The 21,089-nt window shown below is 35.1% G+C and overlaps 1 protein-coding gene across 3 annotated transcripts; it reads right to left on the minus strand.

Annotated features, from left to right (window-relative positions):
• Positions 1-325: 325 nt before the first annotated feature.
• On the minus strand, positions 326-4,907 carry LOC138141220 (uncharacterized). Of its 3 annotated transcripts, XM_069061920.1 has the most exons (7): positions 4,760-4,907; positions 4,538-4,689; positions 1,582-1,867; positions 1,134-1,517; positions 861-1,078; positions 652-808; positions 326-543 (listed from the first exon to the last, which is right to left on the minus strand). In XM_069061920.1, exons 3-7 carry the CDS (start codon positions 1,793-1,795, stop codon positions 437-439), a joined length of 1,080 nt encoding a protein of 359 aa, XP_068918021.1. In that variant the 5' UTR covers positions 1,796-1,867; positions 4,538-4,689; positions 4,760-4,907; the 3' UTR covers positions 326-436. The 3 variants fall into 3 exon arrangements, 2 of the variants coding, with proteins under 2 accessions (XP_068918021.1, XP_068918022.1); XR_011163038.1 differs by lacking the exons at positions 4,538-4,689; positions 4,760-4,907 and adding an exon at positions 2,207-3,343 and having other exon boundaries at positions 1,582-2,157; XM_069061921.1 differs by lacking the exons at positions 4,538-4,689; positions 4,760-4,907 and having other exon boundaries at positions 648-808; positions 1,582-3,339.
• Positions 4,908-21,089: the final 16,182 nt, after the last annotated feature.

The raw sequence follows: 21,089 nt of genomic DNA on the forward strand, positions 1-21,089 counted from the left end.
ATAACACGCTTGTTCCAAACGTCGTAGGAACGTATATTAAAAGTCACTGATAAACGTCATTAACACGCACAAAAAAAAAAATTCTGACGTCACGAATACTTTTTTTTAACGTCTTGTAAAACGCGTATTAATACAGTGTTTTTCTTTTGGTTTTCCCCTTTTGTCAATTGTATTTCACTAAATGTCAAAGTGACGTAAATATGAAATAGTTTTTAGAAATAGTGAAATGCAATTGGCAAAAGAGGAAAACCAAAAGAAAAACAGTGTAATAATCCTAAACGTCATTTACACGTTTTTAATGTACAGTGTGTACAGAAACACAAAGTTATATTGTACAAATTTATTCAATAAAAATGAAAATTACAAAACTAAACCTTATTCTCATTAGCAAACAAATAAAAAATAAAACGTCATTAACAAACAAATAAAAAAATAATTAATGTTTCTTTACGTATTTTGTACGGGTGCTGGCATTCTTAAGCCATTCTTTAATTGTTGTTGAAATCTGGGTCTCGTTCCCGTCATAATTTGATTGAACAATCTCTGAAATTTTAATATTACTTATTAGATGATTAGTTAAATACTTAGTTCCGATAAATGACGTTTACAATTGAGTAACAAAAATAAAAAATGTTTTTTTTACATACCTACCATTAATAACTTTTAAAATTGCTGTGCTTTCGAAAGGATATTTCCCATGTCCTTTCCAATTATAACACTGGGCGACCTCATTGGTGAGTAGAAATCTTAAAATTGAACGTGTTGCGTTTTGGGCACTTGTGCCTCCCAGAGTTGATAATTTGGCCTTCTGAAAGTATAAAGTAGGTAATCAAAAACAATGCTTCTGGGAAGTAACTTACCATGTAAGATTTTAATGTTTCGCTTATGTTTAACTTTTTGTCAAACTCCTTAAAATCTGCAACATCTTTAATTGGAAACAGAGGTAAATCTAAAGGCTTTTGGGGCAATGGCGTCACATTTAAATCTTGACTTTTCAACAATCGGTTTAAAATTGCCGAATGGTTTTCGACATGGGCTTCAATCTTGCTAATAGTTTCCAAAACTATAGTTTCAAAATCTAAATAAAATCTAGTCAAAATCTGACAAGAAAACTTGATGAAGAACGTATGTACCTTTAGACCGAACGCTGAAACCAGACGTTGGCGACTCCAGGTTTCTATCAAAGCCAGTATCAAACGATTGAGACAAAGGTTGATGTAAAGTTATTGTACTTGATGAAGAATCAAATAAATTTGGTTCTACACTTTCCGAAACCAGGTTTGCTACATCTGCACTTTGTAGAATCGGTAAAATTTGTACGTTGGTGTGATTATTATTGTTTTCAGATAAATGTTCAACATCTTTTTCAATCATTTCGGAATCGTCATTATCTTCGTCTTCAGGCTGATCTTTTCGTAAGAGGCTGGTAATACTAGTATTACCATCACTTTCCGAAATCGCAATTGCGTTATCTCTAATAAGTCTTTCTAGGAAGGAATCTGCTTCGTCGTAGTTGTCTAGAACAAAATTCAATTAAAATAAAGTTCCACTTTGAATTTGCTTTAACTCAAAAAGTAATACCTGTTTTAAAGTAAACCTTCAATACATCATAGCTAGGCCAATTCTTCTTGTGTTTAGTACCTCTTTTGACAAACTCTTCCAAATTATATTTGCCGGTTCTACTTGGCCAAAAGCATTTTTTATCGGTTTTTGCTAGCCAGTTAATTGGCACAGTTGCCAATTCTTGCTGACTTTCGTCGTTGCCAAAAAAAGCCACAACGGCATAACTCGACATGATATATTAAGCAAAATTCTCGTATAAAAATATATAACGTGTACAACAAAAGTGTAAGCTTCACCAGTTCAGCTACAACAATTAGAATTCTTTTTAACAAACATATTTTGAAAACACCAGTGCACATACAAAACAAAACTTTTAAATTAGCGTAATTATATCGAACTACATCTGACAATGAGCAAGAGGTATTACTGCAAAACCATTTTTGTGTGGAAGCATTATACATTTCATCAAAATATCATTGACGTTAATGCATTGAAGAGTGCGTTTACCGATTTTTTCTACGTAATAAATATTTAATAAAGATGAAGGAATAGGTTTCTTGTATAAGTCGTATTGATGCACAAAATGCAAAATTTCTAAAACAAAATTATTATTGTAAAACTCAATTTTCTTTATCACACATACTTTTCCGTTTTTTAGTACAATGCAATTGTCAGGTCGACTATCTGAAAGTATGTAGTGTTCAAAAGCAAGTTTATGACAAGAATATGACACAATATTGTTCGAAGACTCCGACAAATCATGTAGATGTGAAAATACTTGTTTTGGAATTGGGTACGCTGTTGTCTGAGTCGCGGTATTTAGCGTTTGATAATTATTATTATTGATTTCTGTGATACGCCTGTGAATTTGTGCTAACAAATTATTTTTTGATTTTAATCTCATCTTAAGGGCACCCAAGTAGCTTTCGAATGGAAAACAACTAAAACTTTCTAAAGAACCAAATTTATTAACATCATATGGCAGATGTAAAAGATTGTGGACGTTGTAGACCACAAAGTCTTCACCATAAACAGTTTTTGCGTCAACAACAAATTTTTCAAGACATTTTTCAGCGATATTTAAGTATTTAGAAATTAAAAACTGATTCGATAAAATGTAAATCGCACAATTTAGTTGCAAGAAATGTTCATATTGGTCTTTATTTATTGACGAAAGCAAAACAACACCAGTATATAAAAGAAATAACCGAAACTCTGTTGCCTTCCATGAGCCAAATTCTTTTAATGAACGAGGCTTTCGTACAAATTCTGAAGATATATAAAATTTAATATTGACAATTTTTTCATTTATATCTTGTATCATTTGTTGGGATAACCTACTTTTCCTTGGCCCTTCTAATAAAAAAGTTAGTAATCTTTTTGTTACACCCAGGTACACTAAATGCATAGGATCTAGAGGGAATTGTGTAACCATGTTTATCTTTATGTCCAACAAAGGCGATTTGTGAGGTTTTATGTGATCACTACAGATATCTGAGTAAAAATCATCGTCTTTTCTTTTGATGTGGTAATGTGGTTCGTTAATGGAAAAATTAACGCGATTATTTGCGTACTTTCCAATAATCGTACACTTTTCACAGCCGTGTTTGCTTGTGTGACCTGCAATGCATTTCAGATATGCACGTGCAGGTGCATCACATGTGAAAAACTTAATCCCAAGTTTATACATTTTATTTTTGTGAAATATTCCCTCTTTTTGTAATACCTTAAATTCATCAAAAAAAATCCTTTAAATAATCTTCTAGTGTATTCGGTTTTCCATTGCCGGAAAATATTGCAATGGGAAAAGGTGATGAGTTTATAAAGCCAAAATTGGCCAAAATTCAGTTCTACTCTTTTTGAATAAAGGTATGCCGTCAATGTTTACTTTCAATAATATGAAGTCTAATTCCTTTCTAAATCCTTGCAACATTGCAGTTATAAGAGAATTTTGTAAACCAAAATATATCATTTCACCGTTGTTAATTTTTTTTGTAAATGTTTTTCTAGGAGTACTGAGAAGACTTCTGTAATTCAACGGCATAAATGGAAAATGTAAATGCAAAATTTTCAACAAATCGTTTAAATGGTTTGCAGCAATACGATTAGTTAATGCCCATTCTTTAATTTGATCTTTCAAATTATTTGTGTCCTTTTTTTTAACAGATTCATTTTGAAAAAAAAAATCATCTAAACTGGTAGATGTGGCAATAATAATACCATTATTTGTCGAGTCAGATAGCTCATTTGTTTTGTTAAAAAAATCACTACTTTTATTAATCAATAAGTTTGAATCATTTATCAACGAGTTTACTGCTAACGTTTGTGATTTCTGACTAATTCTTGTCTGAGACCTGTATTTTTTAAATTTTGCTTTAGAACGCCTTTGAATTTGGCGCAAACTTACAATTTTGTCTGCAGACATATTACTGTACCCACTATTTATGAAATTACATATTATCAATAAAAACTTTGGTTGCAATTACTGGAAGAGATAGAAAGCAAGGTGCAAAAATTTTGCTTTTATGCGATCGTTGGTAAAATATAAACCTAAAAAAAAAGAAGAATTAACAGTTTAAGTTATAATTGTTAATTATTGTAAATGCTATCAATCAAAAAGTTAGTTATTACCGCAAAAAGTTACTTTTTGAAGTCAGTTATGTATTAAGACATTTTTCTGACGTCTAAAGATACACGTTTTCAAGTCAGTTGCGGAACACGTCATTTTCCAAGATACGATTTAAACGCATAATCGACGTTGCTACCGGTCACCACGAGCCTGTTTCAATTATTTACACAAATACCTATGTAAAATTCTAAAATATAGCATTATACGCTTCTAGCTATATCAAAATGTATTAATACATGGCTCACTGCTGTATGAACAAAAGTCGCAATAGAATATCATAACATCGAGAGAAACAATAGATTACAACACACTAACACGTGGTTATAACTGACAAATTCTACTTACTTTATTTGGCAGATTGGTATTATGTTTCTATCATATAACAATTGTTTGTTGCCACAGTCGAAAATCGAAATTGTAACCTCGCACTCCGAGTCCAGACAAAACCAGCCAAAACTAGCAGAAACAGCCCAGCATCAGCACCTTACCAGGAATAGCTGTTGAGTTCAAATGCAAAATTAATATCGATCAGTTATAGACAAATTATTAGATAGGTACCGAACTTACCTGATTTTAAAATAACAATTTATAACTATGGTAATTCAGATCACTTTGATAACCAATGCAAGAAATAAAGAACGATGCAACGACGCGATGGAAAACGGTTATGGAATAAAACAATTTGCTGATTTCGCTGATTTGACGCGCATGGCTTAAACAATTCCTAGTATACATGACGTTTTAAACACGTTTATAAAAAACGGGTGTGAAACAAAATTTAAAACTGCTGTCTATTAATGAAAACGTTTTAATAGAAAAAGTAGTAGTATAATGTATGTTTTTAATATATGTATTGTAAAATTTTAACATAGATCAGAATACCATTGCAAGTTCGGTGGGGCGATACTGCGGCAAGTAGATTTAAGATAATCTCAATTACATTCAGTTTTTATAGAAAAAATATCATTACTTGATAATAATCTCCGTAATGATTAATAAGTCCCGCCTGAGTGGTAAATTATTAAAAAGATTATAAACTATAAGTAGGTACTGCATTGTGTAAGCTTTTCTGCTTTATAGCAAAAGAAAGTACGGCCCAATAAAACCATCAAAAAACTGACCTACAGATTTTTACGTACCTATCGTAAACGGTCATTTTGTACTCACATCATTCAAAGTGACATTTCACGCACACAACTGACCGATAAAGAACTCCGAAAAGTGTTCATGCGAGAAATCTTGTTTCCCGCGTTTGATTTGTAAATAACTATTAGTTATTACACTACACGTAATACTCGACTAGAAAACGAAGACGTCAAAAATACGACATATTATGACGTTCAATCGACGTCATTAAACAAACATATTCTAAATGACAAATATTATGATGTCAAATCAACGACATTTACTAGACGTATTGTACCTATTAAGCCGTCATTAAATAAACGTATTATTAATTAATAATTTAAGCGAATTTATTAAAAAAACAATAACCGAAGATAATAATTCTGTTGCCTGTGGAAATACCTAAATAACATAATAATAACAATAAAAATGATAAAAATAAACATCTAACAGCTAACGTGTAGAACCTGTATGTCATCTTACAAGTAGGTGGAAATCGAGGTAAAAGTTATACGTCAAAAATAGTACAAGATGTGACGTTAAATAAATGTCTTCAACTTTAGCAATTGCTAATTAACGATTCACTCAGAAGAGAATGCTAAGAAACACAAAGCTACTATCACAATTTTTGATATATCGAGATGACTAAGTTAATTATTACTTTTTAAAAATATATCTTATCCATCAAAATAAAGTCAAAAAGTTGACGTGTGAAGTGTGGCGTTTTATAAGACCTCTCACGCTTTTAAGTGACTGAAAAACAACGTTTGTTATCCCAGTCAATTTAAACGTGTCATCTAAGACTTGTTAAAACACGACATTTTCTTGACGCGATGCGTCTTTTAGACTAAAATGTCGTCATAAATACGTAAATAAACGTATGTTGTGCTCACTGGGTAGTTTAAAAAATCTTCCAACATTGTCCCAAAAATGGTTTGAATGTTTTTATCGGAACAAAAGTTAACAGGGGGTTGAAAAATTAGCATGTAAAACCCTATGGCCAGTCTTAAAAAAAACTCACTGTATGTTTTTAATTTGTTGTAGCCAATTTAGGGCGTCTTCGGTAAGTAGATGGAGTTTGGAGAAACCTTGCTGGAATTTAGTAAGGGGACATTTTTCCACAATGTGTTGGATGGTTTCTTTTTCTGCACCGCATTCACAAGAAGGGTTTTCACGAATGTTCCACTGAAACAGCATATTATTGCATTTGCCAAGGCCGGTTAATTTACACCAGATTTTCCTGGGTAGGTCAAATCCCGGAATTTGTTTTGTAGGATCCTCAATTAGATTTTTATTGAAAATATCTACGTCTTGCCAGGCTGCTTTCCAATAGTCAGATTTCGAAAATGGTTCCATGAGAAATTCTTCTTTCCAAAGTGGTTTTTTTTTAGTCTTCAATAAAAACTTATGAGTGCCTCAATCTTTCCTCTCGATGCAATTTCTCTCATGGTGAGCAAGTATTCTTGAACGGACTCTTCTTTCTTCATCTTACGTTCACTAAGTAAACGCAATTCCGCACTGATAACCTTCTTTTTGCGACTGTTTCCATTTGGCCATCGTAATCAATTTGTTATTATTATTGAACAAACAGCTGTTAAATCTGCAAGTGTCAAGGTTTGTTGTACTGTTACGTTATTATTTTCTCTTTTAAAAAAACTTACTTACTCCAACGACCACAAGAGAAAACTTAAATCTCCCAACTTCCCTGGGGGAAATTTAAATAACGATTTCGGAGACTGACTGGTTCCGGGTCCGGCACAAAATCACACTTACGTCTCGAGAGCGAGACTGTCGAAAGTAGAAAAGAGGTTTCACAAACACGATGTTATACCAGGTGTTGGACAGAAACACAGATGTAAATATAATGGTGTTTAATTATCGTTTCCTAGCCTTACATACGACACTTAATTATTAAACTCCAACTTAGATGCCGCTGCGGGCGAAACACAGTTGTCTATGTAAAGTGAATCTAGGATACAAACCAAGAGATATTCTCGAAAATGTACAAATTAAAGTTTTCACCTTGAAACTATTATTTAAACTGTCAATATTACCAAATGAAAGCGAGTAAGGTGGCGAACTGAAGGTTCACAAAATAACACGCTGAAGGCGCTTAAACTCTAGTTAAATTTACAAACAGTGCCGGTACTACCAGGCTAAATTTCTAATTACAAGTGACGAATCAATGATAAATTAACGAAAACTTCCCTTACACCGGGCCTGGGGCTTGAAATCTAATGAAGAGTCCTGGGAAGAGCGGAGCTGGAGGAAGGTCCTCCGAGTCCTTCTTCCGCCGCTGGTCTATTACGCCGTCCGTATCCTCGGAAAGTCTTCGGGGTCCTTCCTCCCCTCGACACTCCCTAAGGATAAGCGTGAATCAGTTAGGTTTAGCCCCGGTGCAAAAAGGTATAAAATGGTAATGAATTGATAACAATTAATAAAAAAAAACTTCCGAGAGCCAGCGAGCGCGTCGTCTCTGGCGAGGTCACTCCAGGTCTGATAACTGAATCAACGTAAAAGAAGTGTGCCAAGATGGCGGACAGTAAAAGAAAGACGCTGAAGGACCTTGCCAGATATGAGTTGCTCCTGGACTCGGGTTCCTCGGCCAGGGACAGTCCGGTGTGAGGTCCTGCTCTCCGGAGGGGTCCTGGGGGATGACGTCGGCCCAACAGGGTGGTGAAATTATCCGCTGAAGCGTAGGGTCGTTGACCCTCGTGAAGGAAGCCTTTATCCGCCGCGACGTTTCGGTTGGAATTCTTCTAGGACGATTTCCCAGCCGAATCGGTCTTCCTCCACGGGTTCGCCAGCACCTGTTGCACACTAAAACACCCCCTAATCTCCCCCTTTGAACACCACACTCACACACGGAACGGTCGTAACCTCTGACCTGAACTAGTCGAGAACCTGTCGAGAACCTCTATCATGGCGTCGGTTCTACCTTTATATATTTTCCCCTCCTCTCGCCGAGTTGACGCGGCCGGTACCGGAAGTCGGGGTCCGAGAGCCCGTTCTGGAACGTTCCAGAACGTTCTCGCCGCGAAATTTAAATCGTAACAGTACCCACTGTATTTTCACCTCATACTCTTCTGAATCTGTTTGGAACGTGAAACCCTCGAAATTCCTCAAACGTTGTCTGTTGTATTTATCCCCTTCTTCTTGGAAAACAAACATGTGAAATGATTTAGGTAATTGCAATCTTCGGAAATTTCTTCAGATTGTCCAAAACCACCGGAATATCACATAACTTCATTTTCCACGTACAATATAAAATTTTAGCGGCGTAAACAGTTTTTAAGGTTAAACAACGATTTTAGGCGTAGCTTCTTAAAATTCACTGTGATTCAGTGCACTTCACTCACGCAAGTCCATCACCGCACACCTGATGCTGTGGTTGAGGGAAATAAAAATGATCTTATCGTCTTTGTGCCGTATGATTTCCCTTTCATTAAAGTTAAAGAACGTCGTTAAATTGTTTTTCTCCAACCGTCTTAAAAGTGGTCACTTTTAATACCACTAAAGTTGATGTTTTCGTAACTGTAGAAAAAAGTTATGTGTTACTAAGGCAACACTTTTACCTTCTAGTATTAAATTAGTACTTTTAATACTAGACTTAACAATTATAAAATGAACTAACTAAAATTACAAGTTTTTAATACATATTAATATGAAAAGTACAGTTCGAACAACTTTGGAAAAAATTAATCAAACTCGATTCGTCAACAGCATGAAGATTTTCACTGGTATTGTTAATATCGGTATAGGTCATCGTGGTACTTGGCTCTTGGATCATTTCTGGAGCAATCGGTTCTTTTGTACTGTTATTGGTACTAGGTTCAAGCTGACTTAACATCTTCAATGTCATCAATTTTCAAATGAACCAATTCGTCGCAGCGACAGGCACCCGCAACTCCTAATATTAAAACAAGCCATAATTATCATTTCTTAAGTTTAGAGACATACCTTAATCATTAAGTATTTATTGTCCGGAGCAAAATTCAAGAATCGGTCGACCTGTTCTTTTGTTAGAACCCTTGATTTCTTCGGCGTATAAGCATCATTTTACCTTTTTAAAAATGCACGTAATTTTGACATTTTTTCTATATTTATTCCATTTTTTAGATTGAGTGTCGTCTTGACCATTAAATATTGAGACAAAGGGTGGACGCTTTCATTGTGGTCGATAAATTGGCAAAATATGCTAATAAAACACTTTTCGAATAGGATTTGCCTTGTTTTTCATTGCACCATGTCAAAAAAGGTTGTAAGCGCACTCGTAAATTTCCCGTGACTTTCCTGATAATAGGTTTGAAACAACTACTTGTGCAGTTTCAGCCACGTCCGGTGGTGTACTGTGTACTGGATAATTCTTCAAACATTTTTGTACAGGGTAAATTTTTACTTGCTTACAACAATTTGACGTTGATTTGAAAAAAAAAAAAACAACCAAACACGTAAACAAAACAAAAGCCAAAATTGTCTCTTTGGTTACACGAATATTTCAATAAAACGCTGGGTTTATTTAAATGTGCCTATGAGTTTCGCACTTCTCATGATACGGGTCCTTGACTTGGTTGGAGAAAAAATAGTATGTGTTATTCGGATTAAAAGTGACTTTTTTTGACTTGCAATTATTTCAGTGGCTCGGCCACGCTTCGCTTCGCCTCGTTATGCAAACAAATTGCTCGTCAAAAAAAATACCACTCTTAATCCTTATAAGTTGTAATAACATAATATACTATTTGTCTCTGTCTAACATAGTGCTTGGCATATAAAATCTGTCTCAATTCTAAATTTCCACCAACATTGCATTCTACGTTGGAAATACAACCGGCAACACTGTTTGGTGAAAAATACGTCAGATTGTATTTGTTAGGTTATCTGTCAATTTCCGTTTTTACAACTCAAAATTTTAGAATAAAGGAAAAGAACGAAAACCTTTTTTAGAATGCAGCAAGTAAGTAGGTAGAAAATCGAATTCTAACAGCAAAATAAACTTATAAACTAATTTCGAATCATGTTTTTGAAATAATTATATCGCCAACTTTGGTTATTAAGAATCCCCAATTTAGAAATATTTTTATTTTGCCAACATAATTCAACAGGTGGTGGAAATTTAGAATTGAGACAAACTATACTTTCAGTTTGTCTAATCAATTATTTAGCTCATGAAAGGCTTAACGAATGGGAAATCATACGGCCCATTGACTTTAATATGTATAATTAGTTTAAGCAAATACAAGTGGTCGGTTACATTTTAGGGCATTTTTCTTCTTATCGCCGCGCGAATGCTTGCACAGCCGTCCTTTGCGCATCGAGAAACACAGTCTAGAAAATTCTAAAGTCAGGGAACCGGACTCGGCGCCAAATTCAAATTTTTAAATTTTTGCGTACAAAAGCTATTTTAAAAAACTTTATACTTGGAATTGGGTTAATGAATCTTACCATTGAAAATAGATTCTCTAACGCATCTTGCGTAAATCGGCCTGAATAGACAATATTAAATTTTTTAGTTTCCAAATAAAATTTTGCTAATTCTATAACATCGGTGGATACCAAAAGTACTCCTGTTTGAACTGGACTCCTAGAGAGCCAATCTTAAAAAGTAGCGTTTGTATAATTTCGATCGGTTTCTTTCCCAAGCGCCAAAGTTGTCCTACGACTAGTTGCTAATTCAAACCATGTATGCATTGTTTCGCAAAACCATGCTGTCGTAATGGCTTCTTTGTGGAGTAGATTTCGTTCCACACAGTATCTCAGAGCAGCTGCTGTATCATTATTCAAGAGTCTTACCGCTAGACCAACTTTTATTTTATCAAAATGTGGGGGCTTAACGCAAGACTCTGTCAATGATGGAGCAAGCTTTAAATCTCCGTAATCGATGTGTAACGAATATTGAATGTGACTTACGTCGACCACGTTTGTTGGTAGGCAATATTTTTGGACAAATGATTCGCGGATAATGAAATGATTTGTTGACCATCTGTTAAATAACCGAAATTTTTGAAATTATGTGGGGGATTGTGGTGAAAATATAACTTCCTGGAAGGGTAAACTGGGTGCGGCGATGAATTTTTTATAGCCTCATGTCTTCCAGGGTGGATGTAATAAAGCCTCCAGATGAGTTGATTTTGACCACCCATGTCGTTTATTATAGCATCGACATGTAGGCCCATCTGCTCTGCGTTTGAAATAGGGCTATCAATATAGGCTTTGACACTATTCGCATCGAAATATTTGCCCGTAAAGTGGTAGTCAACAACTTCCTTCCAGCTAGACGTTACACCAGCTGGCATATACACTAATCCCTGTGTGGCAATATCTTCGTACTGCGTTGTCGAGGAAGGGAGCGTTGGTTTTCTTAGAATCAAGTTGGTGCTGGGGTTGAAGTCTAATTTAGGCGTTATAGCCATTTCGTCAAGTAAAATAGCACAATGTTTTCTCTTCTTCAGCCATCAGCACAACTTTTGGTTCCATAGCTGCTAATACCTCATTAAGCAACCCGGGGCAGAATTTCTATCTATCCTTCTCTGAAGAGAAGGTAGAGGTTGACCAGTTTCTCTGATTACGTCAAATCCAATTGTACGACATATTAACCGCAATTTGTAGGCTTTCATCATTGTGTCATCGGACCATTTGACACCCCTCATAGTTTGCCTACTTAAAGGCACGTTGACGGGGGGCGTGAGTAACGAAGGTGAACCTCACAGTCGTGGCTCCACGCTTCATCTAAACTAATTAGGCGTGGAATACGAAGAGTAGATTTTCGTCAACAGGCCTGAAGATTTCGGTCGTGAAAAAACATGTTAAATTTTTCACTGTTGTGAGTCTCGTGCAGTCAGTCATTCGCAGAGCAACGAAGTGGAATTCGGTCAAAATGACTTCACATATTTAAAAAATGTGTTGTAGGGATACAATCAAATTCGTAAAACTGTACGAGAGTGAACCTATTCTGTGGGATCCTACTTTGAAAAATTATAAAAGTCGGGAATGTCGCGCAGCGGGCATGACTTGATAAAATTCAAAAAATTAAGAAGTTCTTCCTTACAAGAACTAAAAAAATGATCAAAGCAAAAAGTCTGGGTGTTCAACAGATGAAGTTTACACCCCCAAAGTGATATGGTTCAGTTAATGGATTTATATTCACGACTGCGAGAGCATACCCGTGTCAACCTTCCCTACGACCCGAAAAAATGGGGGATAAAAGTTCGTGATTTCACGAACGTGGTTCACGATTATTTTTCACGCCCCGTGCCTTTAAAATATTTTTGGTCGTCGTTAAGAAATAGAGGTAGATTCTCTTTGATTTTGTTTTGTTCCGTTCGTAGCTTTGTTTTTTGATTTCGCAACAAATTAATTTGGCGTTTGTACCTAGCTACTTGTTTTTTTAATCTCCTAACATATGCATTGCGTCTGAACATATCATCGTAAGTGTTACTCCGGAGAGGAGATGGACTGTCAATATCGAAAGAAGTATTAGCAAGGTCAGGTTTATCAGGTAAAAAATTAGGCAACATTGTGGCTGTTGCGTTTGGGAATTCAACAGAACTTGTACTTGGAGTAGGTTGAATTTCTGTGTGGTGTATTGCTTGCAGAGGATCTGGGTAATAAATATAGAAATGAAAAATCTCGTTACCAAAAATATTCACCCAACTAGGTATTGTTTTTATTCTACCCTACTAAGCTAAAAAGCAGACCAACTAAGGCAATTTTTTGTATAAAGTGCAAAAAAAACACATAATAGACAACAATAACTTCTATTACAAAATTACAAAAACATTCAGGGTGAATTCAATCTTTATTGGTAAATCATGAACTGTCAAAACCATGTTTTTGACAGTTACTTTGCTTGAAATAGCTCTCTGCATCCAATCTTTAAAATCCGTAAAATCGTAGATCTTCTTGGTTTTATCTGTACTTGGTACTTGGTGGTGGAAACTGTCAGCAGACATAAAAATATGCCCTGGTTCAAAATAACGCAGTGTTATTGAATCCGCGCCTATTAAAGGTGAGTTGATAATGCAGGGTCATTATAAATGATTGTCCCATCGTAGTTGGTGTTGGTTGCTTAGTTGAATGTGCCGCAAGCCTTGTGACATGAGTCAGACTAATATCGCCGGTAGGTGGCACTGGCGACACTACCGAAAGTTTTTACCGCGAGAAATCTGTCAATTCTCAATCTGAATTTTCATGCTCATGTTAATGTATGTTGACTTTGTCTTTATTGTTTAGAGTTGCTTAGTTTCATTGCGATTTTGTGATTTAACACGCTGATTAAATTACAGAGGAAGAAATACTTTGAAATTCATGACATGCGTCTCTCCAGGGAGGATTATTGACTTTTATTTCAAAGGGTTATGATGGAAGAGAATCAGACAAATGTACATTTGAACAAAATAGTGATTTTAATAAGTGTGAACCATATATTGACGCAATAATGGTTGATAAAGGATTTTTGATGCTAGGCATATCATTAAAATTGAACGACCACTTTTTCTAAGAAAAACGAAACAATTTTCATCAGTAGAAGCCAAGGAAATCGTAACTGTTGTTTTATGTAGAATTTTTGAAATTTTAAATTGCATTTTTACCATGGAATATTACTCCTTATGTAGATTTTATATTTACATCTACAAACGCCAATCTTAGGAGAATGAAGGTTTTAAAGTCTAGTAATTACCTAATTATTTTGTAGATGGGTTTTAAAAAGTGTGTAAAAGTAATAAAATCATTATACATACCTTTATCGCTACGCGTCGTGCTCTTAAACTCGTCGCGCGTGCTTTAAAGGCTTCCTTATAAACTTGTATCATACTATAAGTACTATTAAATTTGAATTCTTCTTTGAAATGATTTTTTCTTAAATTTTCCTTTATTTGAAGTTTTATCTAGCCTATAACCTTTCGTTCCAAAACTTTGAAAGTGTTTTACGCTAAAATCCTTTCCCGTCGAAAATTTGTAGTGTTTGTCCATTGATACTTCTAGATGGACTTCCATTCCTTGAATAATTTGCTGTAGAAATTGCTTTTGCCCAAAATAAGGACGACAATTGCGATTGTATCATCATACATCTTGCCATTTCTAGTAAAGTGCGATTTCTTCGTTCTGAGACTCCATTCTGTTCTGGTGTATAAACCACCGTCATTTCATGTTTTATTCCATGTTTCTCCAAATAACTTTCGAATTCATTACATAAATATTCAGTTCCATTATCCGATCGAACACATTTTATTATTTAAAAAATGCAATAGCAGCTTCACTTTTCTTCTTGATAAAGTAAATTTCACACCAATCTGACTTATCATGAATGAACGTAATAAAATATCTTGATCCACCAATAGAGCTGACTTTCGTTGGTCCACATATATCGGTGTGAATTAATTCCAATAATGTTTCTTTTCGATGTGATTCATTTCTTCAAAAATATTTCTAGTTTGTTTTGCTTTGAAACAAATTAAACAAATTACAAGTTATCAAATGTTCATTATACAGGGTCTCTCAGCTTAGACTTTAGAACCTAATATCTCGGTTATTTTCCAATGAATTTTTGTGAAATTTAAAATGCAGATATTTTAGACGGCGAAGAGTAAAATCCTATTAATGCAATAACCCAAGTCTTAAAAACGTAATTTTTACATGCCTTTTTAAAATGTTGAATCACTTAAGATTTATATCAAAAAATTGATCGTCAATAAAAAATGCTGTAAGGAGAAACTCGTCCTTGAAAGACGTCTGGTTTGCAAGAAAAGAGGAAAAAATTGTGTTAAACGTGGCTGCTGATGCAAAAACGTAGACGCGTGTGAAACAAACGCGCACTATCGCCGAATTTTGCTCACCCCTCTTCGCACAAACGCAGGTGACATATTTGACGTTTATCCTTCTAACCTTACAAAGATTTACAAAGTTAAAGACAACATTTGGACGTAATTTATTATACTGGATACTTTAATTCTTCCATAGAGGACTAAAACACGACCGGGATATTTTAGCAAGGTAATTTAGTTCACGTACGCTTCCTGTGTCTTCAAATAAGTTGACAACTCTCTTAACCTTACATTTTGTAAAGCCCACATTTGGATAGTGTTCCATGAGACAACCAGCTATGTCATTGAAGTTCTTACGACACTCTCCATAGGCAATTTTTTTTTTCCTTTTTCAACAATATTGAAATTTCTGCCGCTGTATCAATTTTTAGAGTATTTTCAATAAATTTTCACAATTTGACGTTTCTAATAAAGCGCGCCCAATTTTGACAGACTTTAAAGGGTGTACAAAATGTTGCTTGGCACTTAATCATCAATTGTTTCAAAATGTAACTGCTCAACCTCAACCTTCAAATTTTACATTAAATTTTTAACGACAAAATCTAATCTTTTCGTTGAATCAGACAAGTGATTTACTTAATTGTTTGTGTAGACCCCTATTTTTTAATATTTAACAATCTAATAATGATCGCGCATAATTTTCGATAAAGGAAACATTTGTTAAAATCACATTTTGTTACTTGAGGTAATTTTATTATTACTAATTGAACCTTCAACGGTCTAAAATATCTGCATTTTAAATTTTATAAAAATCCGTTGGCAAATAACCGAGATATAGAATTGTATTTTTAAATTTTGAAAGAGCGATTTCGGAAAAAATGTACATTACGCAGCATGAAAGTGTCTATGCTTGACTCGGAGGCTTGAAGAAGTACTCGGACGCTTCGCATTCTCGTATTCTTCAATACGCCTCCTCGTTTGCAAAGTATCACTTTCATGCCTCGTAATGTAATACTTTTTCACCCCCGTTTCAAGATTATGTTCTTAAGATTAATAATGGCCATCGGAGCATAATACAACTTAATACGAGGGTTGATCCCTATGCTCCACCCCTGACCTATTTAGAGGGTATCAATGGAAAAGAATTTTTGGCATTGTGACAGCTGTCATCTTTCAATTTTCTGTGCAAAAATTCAGCTTTCTATTTCATCGTTTTAATTCAGTTCCTTCTTTTGTGTAAGTGTTTCGGACTATCCGCCAAAAACGTAGTCGGGTGGTGATTTCTGAGCATCTTTTAGGCATGTTTCGGAAAGGTAAGAAATCTTTTAAGGATAGATATGTAACAATCGATGAAACATGGGTTCATGACTATGATCCAGAAACAAAAGTTCAAAGTAAAAAGTGGTGACATTCCGGTTCTTCTCCGCCGAGAAAATTGAAGGCTCTTCCTTCTGCAGGAAAAGTTGTGATGTCCGTAAGTTTCATGCAGAAGAAAAAATCCTGACAGATTATCTCCGAAAGGGAGCCAGAATAACAGAAATTTATTATGCGTCGTTAATAGCTAAATTGCGAGATTCAATTAAAGAAAAACGGCGAGGCAAATTGAGACGAGGTGTGCTTTTTCACCAGAACAATGCAACGCTCCGAGTGTTGCAGCGGCTGCTTTTGCCGAGGCTGACTTCGAATTGGTAGAAGATCCCCCAATTCTCCTGATTTGACACTTAGTGACTTTAGACTTGACTCAAAGCTTTAAAAAAAACACCTGTTTTTTTTTTTTTTTGATAAGAGTGAAGTGATAACGGCCGTAAACTTTTATGTTGCAGAGGTCGGCCATTCTTTTTTCCAGGAGGCTATAGAAATGTTGGAGCACCCATGGGACAAGTGTATCAAACTTAAGGCACACTCTGTTAAAAAATATATTTTTTGTTTTTTTGAATTTTTAAAAGTGGGTCAGGGGTGGAGATCACCCCTCGTATGTAGTTCATCAGTTGGATTTTGTAACAGTATACCGGAATGGGGATTTCGATGAGGAAATTTATATGCAATTACCTGAAGAGTCTGGGGAGGAGTCTTATGATTCTTAGGACTTGAAAATTCTAGTTTGGGAACTACTTTGGGAGCTTCACAAGGTTCACGTTTGGTTAGCAAATCAAATGGAGATGGTGATGAGGATGCTCTATCATCACTAGTCTGCGGAGGAGTCTTCTTATGATGGGAAAGGATTTTCACACGGAATTTATTGGATGGCTCATTCCCATTCAAAAATAAAGTGGGAATGGCATTTTGCTTAATTTTTTTTCTGTTGTGGTAAAAACAACACGGTGTAAAATGTTTACAACCAATAAATTATGTGCAATATTGGAGCCTATGAAATGTATTATTTCTTTTAATGATCAAAAATAAAAATTAAAAAATTTACCATACACATTATATATTTTTTTTTTCACTACTAGTAATAAAGTCTAGCGTTATCGGTTGTCATAGAACACTGAGAAGTTTCGTTTTTCTACGTTGGCCCAGTGACAGGTAAATAATTTTTCATTATTAACCAGTGGTTAATAATGGAACAACCGTCACCTAGCAACGAAAGATCGTCGTCTATTTCATTGGTTAACGTAGACGATTTTCATACCAACTGTCAAGAAATTACAACTCGGACCCGTCGCATCCGACAAAATAATTTGATTAATAATTATTATCAGAAAGGGTTTTAACGTATCTAGTAGTGAAAAAAATAGTATATAAACCACGGCGGAGAAGTCCCTTATAGCCTTCGCGCCTTACAACCCTCAGCGCGCCTCGGGCTCTAACCTTGGCGCTCTGGCTATAATCATGAACTTCTCTACCATAATATACTATTATTAAATCATACAATTTTTTTTTTTTTTTGTAAAATTTGCATCAAAAGCTATGCTGTGATTACTTAACCACTGCTGCATAGGAGCTTTTTTGAAAGCAGAAGACGGTGGTTTGTCTAACTTCATAGTGTGGAGCATTGTCCTAACAATTACCACTTTTCCTTCTAAATTAGCTACAGCAGGGTTAACTGACTTTCCACCCATTTCATGAATATTTCTCTTGTCATCGTTTTGTGATAATCTCTGTCATTAATTTTGCTGTCCAATAATAAATTGCACTGTGGCAGAGATCCAGAAGCACACCTCCATGTAAAATCGTGAACCTTTTTCCTTCGCTTTTAATTTTTTTGGCAGAGGGCTTACCTCTCAAGTCTGTTTTGTGTACCCACTGACGAACTTGGCCGCCGGAGCCGTTTAGATAAATTCATGTTTCATCTGGGTACACAAAACATACTGGTTCAGGTTCAGACGGTTTTAACAACTGTAAATATCTTCGCAAAAATTTTATTTTTTCCCCATTAACTGTAGTTGTTCTATTAATACTTTTCTTCCATCTGCGATCTTATATGGATTTTAAAGATTTCGTAAATGTATTTCTCGACTTCTTGTAGTCCAGCTCGCTTTTGCCATAATTCAAAAGGTTTCGAACGGTTAAATAGGCTCCTTTTGTACGATAATAAAAAGTGTTGCAATTGATTTCTTCTTTAAAACAAGCATTGTCAAATTATTCACTTATTCCACGTCCTTTGGGTTTCTTATTTTCCACTGATATTGTTTTCTTTTTTAAAATGTATAGTCATATTCCAAAAACAGACAGAATACATCAACAGTCAACATCAATGGGTAACCATCCTTAGGCATTCCAAATTACTTTTGAAAATTCTGCTTACATACAACATGAAAATCGTAATTTGTCAAGAAATGACACAAGTGTTGCGTTTTAATCAACTTGTGTGTGTAATACTCACAGAAGCACGAAAATAATTCGGTGAGATTATTTCATGAATAAAATTGTTTAAACATCAAAGAAAAATGTATTAAACTATCTACTTATTAACATAAAGATTAGTACAATTAAATACACAATTATTGAAAATGGTTGACTGCTGGTCACCAGAAACTTCCATTCTTGCAGACGTAGTAGCTGCAGTTGCTGATGATGATAAATGTCTCATTCCCAGCACAATGCGTTCATAATGTTATTCATCAAGTTGGATGTAACGTCTAATGGAAGTTGGGTTACTATGACCTGTAATCTGAATTAATTACTGCTCGCCAATACCAGCTTTTGCTAAGCTGGATACAGCTGTTGCTCTACTAGAATGATTCGTAATGTTTTGTTTTTTTACATCCAAACCAACTTTTCTTGCAGATTCTTTCATCCATTTGGAAAGTTTATTTATTCTGATGGGTAATTTTTATAGCACCCAAACCTTGATTCTAAAAAGGATTAACTGTGAGAAAAAGTCGATTTGTTTTTATGTTACTAGTTCTTTTTTGAACAATCTAACTGGACAATTTGCCGTAGTTTCTTTATAAGCCACTTGCTGTTGGCACATTTTTGAGGACCACCTTGAGTTATCTTTGTGAAGACTGGATTATACTCAATTGGTCATTGACAGTCATGCTCATGAGTCATGGCATTTGCAATTGGTATCTAATAAAGATTTATTGACAACAGTTTTGCTCTAGTGCAAATTATCGATAATTGCACTAGTGCAGATTATCGATAATTGCACTAGTGCAGATTATTACTGTAATTCAATCGCTATTGGCTGAAAATAAAATAATACAGCTTTTTGATTGGCTTAAATTTTTCTATGGAAATAGTTACTATAATCCAAAAAGTCTTACGATTGGTCGAAAACGATGATATAATCATACGGATTTTTGTGACTGCACAACGAGTTTCACATGGTGTAGAACAACTCGTGTACCATTGAGGTTAATCAAAGCTTTTTCCATGCCAGTTGATTTAAATTCTTTCAGAATTGACGAAACTACTGTAGATGTTTCTATATCAAGTATATCTTTAGCTAGAAGATTTCCTGTGTGTGAATTGCATGTCGTATGTGTTAAAGTGAGATTACGCCCCATCTTGACCATATTAGCAGCATTGTCGCTGACAACAGCAAATACGTCGCTATTCAGGCGGCCTTACACCAAGGCAACAATTGGCAACATGTTACCTGCAACATTTTTTAGTAATGTTGCCGATCATTACTAAAAAATGTTGCAGGCAACATGTTGCCAATTCTTGCCTTGGTGTAAGGCCGCCTTTAAACTTTCGTTTTGCTGTTGCTACAGAATCTTGCACAATTTCCATCAGTTTATCCCCTGTTTCAGATATTTCGAAAAAGTCATACACTTCCAAAAATGCCACGCGATGGCGCTTGATATGATGGTCTAAGAGTAGAAGTATATGTTTTGAAGTGGTCCGATTCACAAACACTCGAGGGAATGTTGCATCCTAAGAAAAAATTGCCTAAAGTCTGACTTCTTTCTTCTTCAGACATACGGTCAACAAAATTATTTAATTTTTAATTTAGTCGAGCACGAAGTTTTAGGTGTCAATTTGTTATCTATTTTCCTCTTGATTTTTTTTGGTCCTGCAGAAGGCACATTATATTTAGCGATTATTGCATTGATTGCTTCAGCGTCAACAGTGTTACTTTCTGTACAGACTTGTTCCATCTCCACTTTCAATTAATCTGGTATTCCATCATATACCCAAATTTGGCTATCAAATTCTGGTGTATATTGCACCTCCTGTGATTGTTGCGAGAGTATTGCGTTTCCGCTTGCCTGACTGGCGGCAGAGACTTCGCTGTCATTGAATTTTCAAATAATCCGGTGATGAGTGTGATGAACTGATGACTGATGAAATGTTCTGGCAGCGTTCTCTAGGAAATACAATTTCAAAAAATATGTTCCATGAACTCTAAACATTATTTCATTTATTACGTGTTTTTCTAAACGCCTTTGCGTGGTGTTTTCCAATACACGCTTGCAAATGATGCACAACTCAGCCTTTTTATTATTAACTTTAATTTGATGAAAATTTCCCCTTTCCCAAAAACTATGAGGTGGTCTGCCAGCCCCAGACATTTTTAAAATAATGAAACACAAGCGGATTCACCCGAAAGGCTGAAA

The sequence above is a fragment of the Tenebrio molitor genome, chromosome 1, assembly GCF_963966145.1.
Source record: "Tenebrio molitor chromosome 1, icTenMoli1.1, whole genome shotgun sequence".
NCBI classification, from domain to species: Eukaryota; Metazoa; Arthropoda; class Insecta; order Coleoptera; family Tenebrionidae; genus Tenebrio; species Tenebrio molitor.